The 13,094-nt window shown below is 41.6% G+C and overlaps 1 protein-coding gene across 1 annotated transcript in view; it reads left to right on the top strand.

The window, feature by feature from the left end:
- The window catches only part of RELN (reelin), a 280,730-nt gene that overhangs the window by 205,382 nt on the left and 62,254 nt on the right, over positions 1 to 13,094 (top strand). The window contains exons 25-30 of the mRNA XM_030237765.2: positions 2,120 to 2,325; positions 3,732 to 3,903; positions 4,274 to 4,474; positions 7,014 to 7,249; positions 11,154 to 11,311; positions 12,212 to 12,419. Of these exons, the coding sequence (XP_030093625.2) occupies positions 2,120 to 2,325; positions 3,732 to 3,903; positions 4,274 to 4,474; positions 7,014 to 7,249; positions 11,154 to 11,311; positions 12,212 to 12,419 (1,181 nt within the window). The remainder of the gene's footprint in view (positions 1 to 2,119; positions 2,326 to 3,731; positions 3,904 to 4,273; positions 4,475 to 7,013; positions 7,250 to 11,153; positions 11,312 to 12,211; positions 12,420 to 13,094) is intronic.

Here is a 13,094-nt window from a genome sequence, read left to right as displayed (position 1 = left end):
CCTGGTTCTGTGATTACCCCTTTGGCAGGCACCCCTGTTGTGGGGTGTGGCTATGGAAAGCTCACCTGGAACAGTTTTAGGGCCAGTTTGGCCAGGTCAGTATGCTGGGTGCCCCCAGCAACCAGAACACACAGCCCATGGGACAGCAAGGGTGTTTGCATCCTTAGTACCCATTACTGGCTCCATTTGATGGTGGCAGTTTCCAATTCCAGTGTCTCCAGTGAAGCTGTGAAAGCAAACTACCCAGAGATCATCAGTGCCACCTTGGCCAGCATTAGCCACCTGGGGCTGCACCCAGAAACTCAGGGCTGCATCCGAGGCTGAGTTCTTCTCACTCTCATGGCACCATCCAGGAGGGAATTCCTGCCTCAGCTGGGAGCAAACAACGAAATAAAACAAAACAAGAACAATTCCCAAGTCAGTATGGTTGTATCCTGTATGAGCTTTTTGAGAGTCAAAGGATTCTTCACAGGTTTTGCTGTGTGGTCATCAGCCAACAGAACTTCAGACCCCCATGAATTCAGCTTCCAGCAGTCAATCTCACAGCTCAAGGTGCCCAGTTTGGTAGGGTCCACAAATGAGCTCAGCACCCAGGCTGTTATAGCAGCCAAGCAAAGTTCTGAGAAAGAAAGCAGCAAACATCCATCTCTGCTGGGTTTACCCTCAGCTGTGGAGAACAAAGAAAGAGGTGGTGCATGGAACAGGATTTAAATTCATCTGTCACCCTACTAAAAAACACAGATGACATTTTAAATCTCAGCTCCTAAACCTTGTTACTTGTGTCCATCTAGATGATGTCACTTGCTTATCTCAAGTTTATTTGGAAATTTGTCATAAGGATCCCAAATATACAAATGAGAGAGAAAAATACAAACATTATGACACAGGTGTCATAACTTAACCTTGGTTTTCCTTTTTTAAACCTTTTTATGCTTGGAGATGGACAGAAACACACTTTTTAAAGGGAATTATAAAGAGCAGGCAGATGACAGTCCATTTTGGGGGGTGGTGCCAGGTTGCAGCTGCTTTATTAAATGCAGAAATATGATCCCTGCATCCTCTCTCCATCTGTACACAAATGGCTTTTCCTACCTATAAAAGCTGTGGCAGCATGATGCTGTGCTGGGGCAAGGCTGTGCCAGATGCAGGGCATGCAGGTCACCTCTCTGGGAACACTGCTCTCATCCTGTGCCCTGCCTTGTCACAGGCAGCTTCATATTCCATACCAGCATCTTGTAGGTTTGGTGATGTGGAAGTCCCCAAGTTCAGCCTCAAGCCCCAGGGCACAAAGGGAAGAGGACTATGGGATAATTTCAGATACAATAAAAAGCTCTTAAAGGTTTTTTTTCTATGAACATGCTCTGTCTTTTGAACATGCACAGAGTGACCAAGTTGACCTCCTAAATTCAAAAACATACTTGGAAAAGCTGTTCATTAAATATTACAAGGCTATATGTTTCTCTTAGCTATGCTTAGGTAAAATTGAAACTAAATCCACAGGTTTTAGTTGAGACACTCCTGATTTGCAATGCTTATTAGGAAAAGAATATAGTTTTGTGTTGGAACAAGTCTTATTCAGCTGAAGCATGAAGAGAAAATGCCACTCCCTGGTTCTTTTGTAGGAGATGATCAAGGTATTATAGGAGTCAATTTCAGGTGTTTGGGTAACCTTGTACCCAAAGTGTGAGATTTGACCAGGGAAATAAGACTAGAAAAATGGCCTTTTTACTGCTCCATGCATTATCAATAGAAAGCTGAATACTTAAAAATTTAGCCCAGGTTGATTTAGGATATCCAGCACCTGATCTTTGTCCTCTGAAGTCACGTGGGACCATGGGGGAATGAGATGAAATTCTTGTGTGGAAATTGTGTTGTGAAGTTTCATTGTGTATTGAAATCAAATAATAAAGTTCATGTGGGATCAAATCAGGGTGACATAAAGGATGGCAGAGCAGAATAACTGAAAGACAAAAAAGGCAAATTCATACAGAAATCAATGTCCTCCATGTTGTATAATTTTGTGTGCAATATTCATCTGTGATGGACTTTAAATATGCCTATTTTTCATGAAGGTGCCATAATTAAAATTATTATTGTCCCTCTGTTTTTTGTATTGTAGGCTGGAAAAAGACAGTTGGTAAGCTGGGATTTGGACACAACATGGGTGGATTTTGTACAGTTTTACATCCAGATTGGAGGAGAGACTTCTTCATGCAATAAACCTGATAGCAGAGAAGAAGGTGTGCTGCTGCAGTACAGCAATAACGGCGGGATCAATTGGCAGCTACTAGCAGAAATGTATTTCTCTGACTTCAGCAAACCCAGGTATAATTTTGATCTAAATTAAGTAATCCACATCTGCATCAGCTATTAAAAATATATATGTCTCAATTTATGAAAACATGAATCATAATTCAAATTTATAATGCTTAGAAGTCATCATTATATAGAAACCTTTTCTGACTGGCACAGTAAACTCCTGTCACTGGGAATGAAAAATGTAATGAAAGTGGGCCTTACAATCTTAAATAAAATATAAAATTTCCTATCACCTTCAATGTGAAACATGACTAAAATGCTAATATCTGCAAAACACTGGCAAGGAAGTACAGACCTTGCCCAAACGAGGTTCCATTTCCTCTGACTCTGGTTTTGGATCTAATGAACATGTATTAATGTCATATGAAGCAAAAGCTAGGCTTGAAACCTGAACTTTTATTTAACATCATTTTTGTAAGGTGTTTTTTTAAGTTGAACATAAAGCAAACTGAGCACACCTGAAGCTCTTTTACAAAGATCTGTATAGGAGGCCTGAAATATTTTACCCAAAGAAAACTGCTACATAATCTATTGCATTGTAACAGAAGGATGCTTTTGTCTACAAATAGGACCAATCAGCAGAAGAGAATGAGAAATTAATTTTGCTAGCATATATCACTATTACTTCCTGGCATCAGAACATGGATCAGCTGAACAGTTTAATTCAAAACTGGAGAGCTCAAATCAGTTCTTTATTGTGTTTGGCAATATAGTAATAGAGCATAAGAAACATACATTGTCTTAAAGAGTTTACATTCCCCACAGACAAGAACAAAGAAGGCTTCTTGATATGCAATGCATAAATAGGTATCTAGATATATGGAAAAATAGAATAATAACATCATAGAAGCATTAAAGTTGGAAAAAACTCCAAGATCATGAAATCCAGCCTTTGACCCAACATCACCATATCAACTAAATTACAGCACTAAGTGCCATATCCAGGGTTTTTTTGACAATTCCAGGGATGGTGACTCCTCCAGCTCCCTGGGCAGCCCAAGGAGCCCTAGTGCCTGACTATCTTTTCAGGGGAGAAATTCTGCCTGTTGTCCAACCTGAACCTCCTCTGGCAGAGTTTGAGGCAATGCACTCATGTCCCTGGTTGCCTGGGAGAAGAGGCTGATTCCCCCATCTTACTACAATCTCCTTTCAGGGAGTTGTAGAGAGCAATGAGGTCTCTGCTGAGCCACCTTTCCTCCAGACTAAGCAACCCAAACTTCCTCAGCTGCACCTCATATGAGTTACTCTCTTTGACCCTTCCCCAGCTTTGCTGCCCTTCTCTGGACATGCAAATTACCCAGGACTTGTACACATCAGACAGATGCTGGCTTTCCTGTCTCTTTTCCGTGTTGAGTGATACATTTCTCTCCAAACTGTGCTCTCTGAAGTTCTGCTTGATTTGTGTTCCTCAGGTTTGTCTATCTGGAGCTGCCAGCTGCAGCCAAGACCCCTTGCACCAGGTTTCGCTGGTGGCAGCCGGTGTTCTCAGGGGAAGGGTACGACCAGTGGGCCATCGACGACATCATCATCCTGTCAGAGAAGCAGAAGCACATCATTCCTGTCGTTAATCCCACCTTGCCACAGGTAATAAGCAAGAGCCATCTGTGGGCATCCCCAGGAAACAGGAGCTATCCTGTTAGGAGACTTGTTTGAACACGGTTTTCTTGGAAAATATTGGGTCTATTTAAAGAGACAGCTGCAGTGCTTGCAGCTGCCTCTCTGTGTGGGAATAACCAGGGTCTTTGCACAAAATCATCAGGCTCCTAAGCTTTGTGACAGAGGAGGTAATGATCTATCTCTGCAAAAAGTCAAGAATGAAGTTTTGGAAATTATTTTTTTTTTTAAACTACAGAAAATAAAAATTGCATAATTTGAAAGTTCATCATTTTGGGAATTATTCTGAAGTCACAACGAAAGGGGATAATACCTCTGGCTTTCTTTTCATTTCTAACAGAACTTTTATGAAAAGCCAGCATTTGATTACCCCATGAACCAGATGAGTGTATGGTTGATGCTGGCCAATGAAGGGATGACCAAGAATGAAAGTTTCTGCTCTGCAACCCCTTCTGCCATGCTGTTCGGTAAATCGGATGGAGACCGGTTTGCAGTGACTCGAGATTTAACTCTGAAGCCTGGATATGTCCTGCAGTTCAAGGTATTCCTTAAACATAAATCCATGACTGGGGCCACAGCTCAAATCAAGGTGATAAATTAGACAATTGTGTAAAAAGACAGTGAACCCATACAGAATAAAATGCCATCCTGCCTTTAGAAGAATAGCCAAAACCTTGGTGCTTGAAATCATTTTTACTCCTCTGGAGAAGTTTAAAGGTTTTTGTTCTTCAGCACATTTCAGAAGTGGGTTGAAGCACATGTCACTATATTCAAGTCAGTACTAGGAAAGGCTACTGCACTGTCAAGCCCAAAAGGATTTACCCCGTCTGGGGCTCTGTGAGTACAAAAGCTCCAAAGTGGTTTGGGTACATTTTTTGTATTTTAAACTATTTAAGGACTTACAAGCTGCTCTGTACTCCAGTGTGTGTTTTTCATATAATTTACTTTTATTGTGTCAATGACTATAGGCTCCAATTAGCATTTTCTTCTTTAAAGAGCTTACAAAAAATTTCAGTGGTCTGACAATACATCAGAATATGGGCTCCAAAGAAAGTGTATTTGCTTTGACAAGCTCTTGTTTCTGAACCCTAATCAAAATTTTATTGAGTTTATAATGAAATCCCATTGGTGAATTCTGGAAGTTGGTTGCAATGCAATTTTAATGAGCTCCCCACAAATACATGGTCCTTACATAATTGGTGGATACAGACACTGAATAATTTACAAGTGGAATTATTAAAAAGATCAGATGTTTACAGGCAGCTTTTCAAATATAATTCCCACAGTTCTATAAATAGGAAAGTTCGTTAGAAATACTGGGGTTTGTAAAATAATCTAATTTCAGCTAAAAGATATGCTAATCAGATACTATACAAACTGAGGGATTTCAGTGCAGTTTTCTTGTGAGTACTGCATGTAGTTTTATTCTTTAAACTGTTTAAAACCCGAGGATATCTCAGTACAGAAATACCATTTAGCCAGGAAAATATGCTATTTGACTCTTCACTACCTTCTTGTACTTCAGTGACTAAGTGTCCATTCTGTAGGTTTGATGATCAACAGCAATTAAATTGTCTGGGTTAAAAAAAAAAATACTTAAAAATGTTTTGTACACCTTCCATCACTGAAGCACTTGACAATGTAACATAACTATACAAAACATAAGAATGTGTCACAGAACAGTAAGTTCTTCTTTATAAAGTCTATTATTTAAGGACTGAATTTATACTTTTTTGAAAGCTTTTCATCCTGCACATAAATGTGTTAGTCCTATTTGCATGCTTTCATGAGTGTGTGAAATTTCCATTTTAAATAGCAGACTGAATAATTTTGCATTGATAAGCTCAAAGACTGTAATTTGTTAGAATTATTTCATTTTACATGAATGATTTTGTTTTACATTTTGCCTTCTACAACTCAAGTAGAATTTCTGCAATAAACTAAGGAAAACTAATATTTTTCTGATAGCTTGAAGAATGAAACTGAAACTTCAAATCAGCAGTTGATTTTGGTCTTGGCTGCATTCTCATTTCACATTTTAATATGCATTTTTTCTTCTTAATCCAAATGTTACTCTGTTCTGGGGGCCCAAACTGCAGTGCCAGCTCCCAGACATCATTCCTGCAAGGCCAGTGACAAGGCTGTGGTCAGGGCTAACCTGGCAGTCAGGCTGATCCTCTGGGCACACTGACTGGGCTGCAGATGGGATGGATCCCAGAGGATACAGCTCTTTCCACTCCTAGGCATGCAGGTGCCTGCACAGAGCTTGCTGTTTGGGGCTTGCTATGCACAGGGGCCCTTGGAAAGTTCTTTGCACCTCTTTGGGTGCTGAACTCAGCAACCTTAACAAAGGAAAGTGGGATTTTTTTACCAAGAAATGTCATATTTCCATGTAGAAAGTAGACTCCAAGCATCAGCCCCTGTCTACCAGCAGGATCCAGAGCCAGTGCTCAGAGCATTAAACCTCCCATCACAAAAAGTCAAAGGTGGTCTGCAGCAAATAAATACTAATAATAGCCAATAAATACTAATAACAGAGCAGTTTCTTCATGTCATCTCTGTTAGGAAAATTAATCCACAAACCCCAGAGGTTTATGTCCAAAAAGGAGACAGAGTCCTTTTTCTTTATTTGAATAAAGGGAGAGGCCATGGGGCATTCCCCTGGGATCTCAAATTTTTGGAGGACACAGCCTCCCTTTTTATCCGAACTTCCCAGCTGCATTTCCCTCTCTCTTTCCCCATTGGCTGAGGTACTTGAGAGGTACAGACTTCCCAATACGCCTGATACCAGAGATTTCCCTCTAGTGTATAACCTTCCCTTTTCATTTTTAATTCTTATGGAATTTAGGTGTTTTTCTTCCCCATTGTTTCTTTCATCTTTCAGTGTCTAATTTCATTTATCAGCAAGCCTAAGGTTTATTTGTAAAAGCAAATATCTTTTTTTCCATTCATCAATCAGCGGAATCCCTCCCATTGTTTCTTTTATCTCCCAGTGCTAGTTTTATCTACCAGCAGACCCACAGCTTGTTTGTGAAGACAAATCTGCTGTTTCTCTCATCTCTGACTCTGCTTCTTTGCAGCTGAACATTGGCTGCACCAGCCAGTACAGCAGCTCTGCCCCCGTGCTGCTGCAGTACTCGCACGATGCCGGGCTCTTCTGGTCGCTGGTGAAGGAGGGCTGCTACCCCGCCTCCCCCGGCACCAAGGGCTGCGAGGGCAGCTCCCGGGAGCTCAGCGAGCCCTCCGTCTACCACACCGGAGACTTTGAGGACTGGACAAGAGTTACTATTGTTATCCCCAGGTCGCTTGCAGCCAGGTACGGTGCCTTGTAAACCAGTGATGCCGGTGGGACATGGGGATTAGCTGATTTAGCTGCTTCTGGAATGGTACATCAGGAAAAAGCTGCAAAGCTGTGTTGTATTGCACTAAATAGTTTATATAGTTGTTGTTTTGCACTGAGTTATTAGAGATTTGCACAGAGTAGTCTTTATATTGCACTGAATATATTATATTAGAAGGTTTGTTCTTTCACCTCTCCTATCACATGGTTTCTCCCTCACCCACCCTTGTCCCCAGTACCCCCTGGCGATCTATTCCCTGGTCAGTCCCTCCCCTTGCCCCTCCCCACTGGTATCCCCTTGGCCATGGTCCTCCTCCACCCCCCATTCCCCGGGTATAAAACTCTCCCACCGTGAGCCTTGAGGCCTCTTCCCATGCTGGTTTTTTCATCTGATGGTTCTCAAGTCAATGAACAGAGGACATTCATTCCCACCTGGAGAAAAGCGCTTCCAGGCTTTTGCTTTGGGCCATGTAAGATTGTGTGGGCTCAGGGTCAGCAGCCAGCTGGGTTGGACCCAAACAGCCCGTCCAGACACGCTCTCAACAGGGGGAGCCCAGGGCTCAGGGAGCTCTCTGTGTACCACACTGGAGACTCTGAGACCTGGACAAGAGTTACTGGTGTTATTATCCCCAGGTCACTTGCAGCCAGGTACGGCGTGTTGTAAACCAGTGATGCCAGTGGGACATGGGGATGAGCTGATTTAGCTGCTTCTAGAATGGTACATCAGGAAAAAGTTACAAAGCTGTGAATAAAAGCAGTGTTAAAATATGGCAGATCTGGGGAAAATATACTATGCTGCCCAAAGCAGAGAATTTTCCATTTTAAAGGTGTCCGATTGGCCTATAATAAATAATTAAATTAAAAAGCAGCGAGGAACCCAGCACTTTTTAATTTGACACCAATCCCTTCATTGTCTTCATCCATGTCAGCTAGGTCAGAGGCACCAGCAAGAGAGTAATAAGTCATATGAATTAAATAACCCATTTGAACAGGATTAATTTTAGTTACCACTGGGCAAAGAAACCTTAGCAAAGTATTTGAGCTGATGCACAATGTGCTGTGTCACTGAAGGCAGCTGGGACAACCAGAGGCAAAGAAGGGAAGAATGGTAGTTGTGCACATCTGCAAGCACAACCTCAGCACCAGATTAATACAAGTGAGAAAATATCAGATGGTGGAAGACACAAATAAGCCTTGAAATCAGGAGGGTTTTCTCGATCTTATCTGGATTTGGGTGAAGTTCCTCACTCCCCTTACCCTCTGCCTTACTCCATCAGTAAAACACCCTGATCTGATGTGTTGGATGCACCAAGCACTGCCAGCACAACCACCCCACCAGGCCCCTGGCCATGTCCCCCTGCCTCTAGTCCTCCATGCAGCTTCTCTAGTGCTGTCTCTGGGTTTCTGACCCATCCTCCTCCCTCCCCCTCAATCCCATTTAAGTGTGTGGCATATTTTGTAGCAGGGGAGCCAGTGCCTCTGCTGCAAGGACTTGAAATAGCAATGTGTACCATAACAAGTTTGTCTTTTCTTCAGTAATTAGCCAATAAAAGCAGGTGCCAAGTTGCACAGATCTGACACCAGCTGATTTGATTTACCCAAAACAAGCAGGGCAGAATCAATAGCAGCAATCTGTTTGGCATTATGTGCAGTAATGTGATCAGGAATAAGAAGCTCCTGCTAATACATTAAAAATGTACATATTGTGACTTCAATGAGAGTCTTGGCATGTTGGGACCTGAGTTTGTTGTGGGCCACTTAGGAAATCATGGTTCATGGGTTAACCAGAGAGCATCCCATTTCAGTATTTGCTACCAAGCATGAGCATGATGATCACCTACCTACCAAATCCCAGTGCAGCAAAAAAGAAAAAGCAATAAGTTTATTATTTTTTAGGCAGAGTAGCAAGGAGGATATTAGTTAATCTATTATATTGGCAATGACATTTTAAATCTGTTCCCCTCTCTGGAGCTCCTGTAAAATGATCAACTAAAAGTTAAAGAGTGGAAATTAATAACAAAAATATTTTTTCTTTAACAAATGTCCTATGCAGTGAGTTAGAGTTGTGGGCAGAGTAGGAGCTTCTGACAAAGTTTATTAAAGAAGCCTCCCACTGAGTCATGGGGTCAAGAAAGAATCCCATTGCTTTCTTAACTCCTTCTCAGAGGGGAGCCTGGGTGCAGCTGGATCCAATCTTAACCCTAGACTTTGTCTGGTTTATGTCTAAAGGATTATACAGGTGGAACTGAACCTTTACACAAGATTGTCCTTCAGGACTAAGGATGGCAAACTAGATGTATTTATATAAACATGTTTATTTATGATTTATTATGGTAACAATAAGACAAGAAGATCTTAATCAGAATTATTTACTACACAGTATTGGAGCCATAACAACTATTATTATATAGTGCTCTATGAAGCAACATTGAAGCAATTGTATCAAATTGTATTAAAGCTAGCAAAAATTATTATTTAGTAGAGATTGATGTTACTCACCCATACAATGACTGTGGGCAAATTTTTTTCTCAGCCTCAAAAATTAATCTTTAGGGGTATCCCCACTCAGTGGAGGAATCTGCAGCCACTCCAAGAAAGGATATGTCAGAAAACCCTGCCATTAAAATCTGGGACTAAACTTTTAGAGTATGAACTGATGGGCTGTCAATCATATGTCTCTGGGCCAGCTGCATCAGCTCAGCAGCCTTAGACAAGTTATTAATGGTTTTGTTTGTTCCTTCATCCGTGTTTTACCAGGTCTATCACATCTCCATCTCACTGTCAGGATGCTTAACTTTGGGATTGATGAGTCAGACTGGTTATTTCTGTATAGAAAGTGGCTTTTTTTCTTGTATCCAAATAACTTAAAGGTTTTTTTAGTCAAAAGTGCACAATCCCATTATAAACTCTGCATTGCTGCCATCACTGAGTTCCTTTCAAAAATACTGTAAGAAATGAAGTTCAGGGATTTGATATGTAATTAGCACTTCAGGTTGGAATGAGTAGTAAAAAGCATCTTCAAAGTCATGTTAATCATTCACTGTTGTTGATAAAACCATGAATTTGTTCTTTGCCTCACACTGATGGATATGAGCCTGAGAAATGGAGGAAGTCAAAAAGTCTGAAAGAAATATCCTTAAGCAATGCAGCATGACAGAAATCCAAGCATCCTATTTGCAAATGGCTAATTTGGGAAAAGGTCCTTTTAATCTTAAGGAAGGAGCAGTAGCTTTTGAAGCCAGGAGCAGCAATGTAGGAGTGATGGTGGGTAGGACAGTCAGGACAGATGGAGATGAGAGATCTCTGAAGCCAGGTATTGGAACTGGGGTGCAGGGCCCTGCTTGGAGCTGCCAGCCACAGCTCGGAGCAGGCCCCAAAGAGGAGCTTGAAAGAGAGAGAGAGAGAGAGAGAGAGCAAGAGGAAAAGAGAGAGGACAAAAGAGTAAAAGAAGATGAAGTTCTCGTTACAATACTAAAAATCTTCTTCTGTGCTGAATATTCTAATTTTCACTAGCTAATTTAGTACAGGATATAAATCCTGTAGCATTTACATACAGCCTATAAGAATCATTACATTACTACACTGTGTTACATTTTAAACCCTAAAATCTATTCTTTGGGCCCCTTCTGCTAAGCTAGTAGGGTCCACTTTGACCCTTGGACCAGTCTGCAATCAGAGGGTATTGTGATTACCTTCAGCAGGCCATACTATTGTTTTCCAGTTGTTCAGTAGCTAAGGCTTGGTACCTCAAAGCCTGCTTTCATTTCAATCTCGCTTATAGTTCCAATGTTCTCAAAATCTTTTGCCAGGCAATCACATTAATAAAGCTTTCCTGTTTCATCTTCCCCAACGTAGCAATGCTGTTGTTTTTTCTCCGCAGTAAGACCCGATTCCGCTGGATCCAGGAGAGCAGCTCCCACAAGAGCGTGCCTCCCTTCGGCTTGGATGGCGTCTACATCTCTGAGCCTTGTCCCAACTACTGCAGCGGCCACGGCGACTGCGTCTCGGGGGTCTGCTTCTGCGACCTGGGCTACACCGGTAACACAGCCCTCCTCAGGGGGGTTACACTCAGCACTGGCTGAGTTAAACCTGTCAACCTGACAGCTTGTTTCTCCTCTCCAATATTCTGGAAAAATATACGATGACATATATTGCATGGGCTGCCAAGAGGAATCTTTCTTGTTTTGTTAAATTAAATTCGGCACAGGCAAAGCAGAGCAGCTGAAGGCAGCGGACACCGTTGATGTTTCTGGCAACCACAGTCTTTGAATATCACCATCTGTATGAATGGGAAGGGACTAGCAATAAAAGAGAAAACAAAATAAAATATTATAAACTGGAAAATCTGCTTAAAAGCCTTTGGATCATCTTCAAAAGAATTGTTGCCATTTTTGAGTCCCCTGGCCATCAGATGGCATGGGACCAGGAGGGAACATATGTTCTGACAGGCCCTTCTGTGGAAAATTCTGCTCACTTGTGGTTTTAAGGGCTTTTATGCTGAAATAGGAAAAATCCCAAAATGCAAACCCTGTGAAAACAAAAAGATTGACACAACCGGTTGCACACTGCACTTTTCAACCCTCAACCAACAAAGCAATAAGCTAACATCTTTTGTTCGATTTGTTTAAAATTAAATAGAAGGATAGTATTCTTCTGTTTGCAAAAAATGCCTTATCAACATAAAGCTTGGCTGGTTTTCACCTTGTGAAATAAGCCATCTTAGAGTTTAGAGGAAGAGGGCTTATTCTTCCTACAGAAATTTGTAAAGTGGGTTTAAAAAGGTACAGTCCAGTCATCAGGGAATTTTCTTAGTAAAGCCTGGTGCTTTGTCACAGATAGATGCAACAGAACCATGTGCCAGTGTACTGCATCTGACCCTTACTCTGTCCAACACAGTTTCACCAAAGCATCTCCCTCTTTTTTTTTTTTTTCTTGAAGCATCACATGGAACCTGTGTGTCTAATGTGCCTAACCACAGTGAGATGTTCGACAGGTTTGAGAGGAAGCTGAGCCCTCTCTGGTACAAGATAACAGGAGGTCAGGTTGGGACAGGCTGTGGTGTGCTTAGCGATGGAAAATCTCTGTACTTCAATGGACCTGGCAAAAGGGAGGCGAGGACTGTTCCCCTGGACACCACAAATATCAGGTCAGTGCTCAGGGCTGCTTCTCAAAATTACCTGTGTATTCATGTTTTCCGTTCTGCCCTGTTGCAAGCATGGATATGATAAGGTGGGAAATGTTTTTTTTATGGTAGTCATAACCTTTACAAGACCTCTGAAAGACAGAAAAAATACTTTTTTGTTCATTCTGGTGTATTATTTCTCTTTTTTGAAAGAGAATATTTAGATTAGAGACAGTGGAATAGCAGCTTAAAATAAAATATTAACTCGCTATGTTTCTGAGAAGATATTTGCATTGTATTCTAAGGCAGAAGATATGGTCTTGAGAATGCACAAAACCTAAGACTCTGCCCATAGCTGGGGAGAAAAGCTCCTTTTCCTCTGACTGTGTGGAATTGCAGGCATAGGGTGGCATAGCAAGGAGCTGTTGTTTGCTTGCCAGATGTTGTGAATTACTCCACTTGTCAGAAGTGCAAAGGAATGGAATGTGAATTGTTTCTGCGTAGCCAAGAGGCTAACAAGCCTTCACCTCTCTCCCTGCTGGTACTGAATCCTGCTACATTGCTAGCAATTATCCTCTTCTCTCAAATTGACTAGCTGATTAATGTAATTAGGATCAACAAAGGGCTGTTAATTCTAACCACTATTTAGCTTGGAGTTTGCTGCAGCTTTGTCCAGTCTCATGAGAGATTAGGCACCTG

The sequence above is a fragment of the Serinus canaria genome, chromosome 1A, assembly GCF_022539315.1.
Source record: "Serinus canaria isolate serCan28SL12 chromosome 1A, serCan2020, whole genome shotgun sequence".
NCBI lineage: Eukaryota > Metazoa > Chordata > Aves > Passeriformes > Fringillidae > Serinus > Serinus canaria.
Note: the sequence above shows the minus strand (reverse complement) of the source record. Positions and strands in the feature narration are given on the sequence as shown.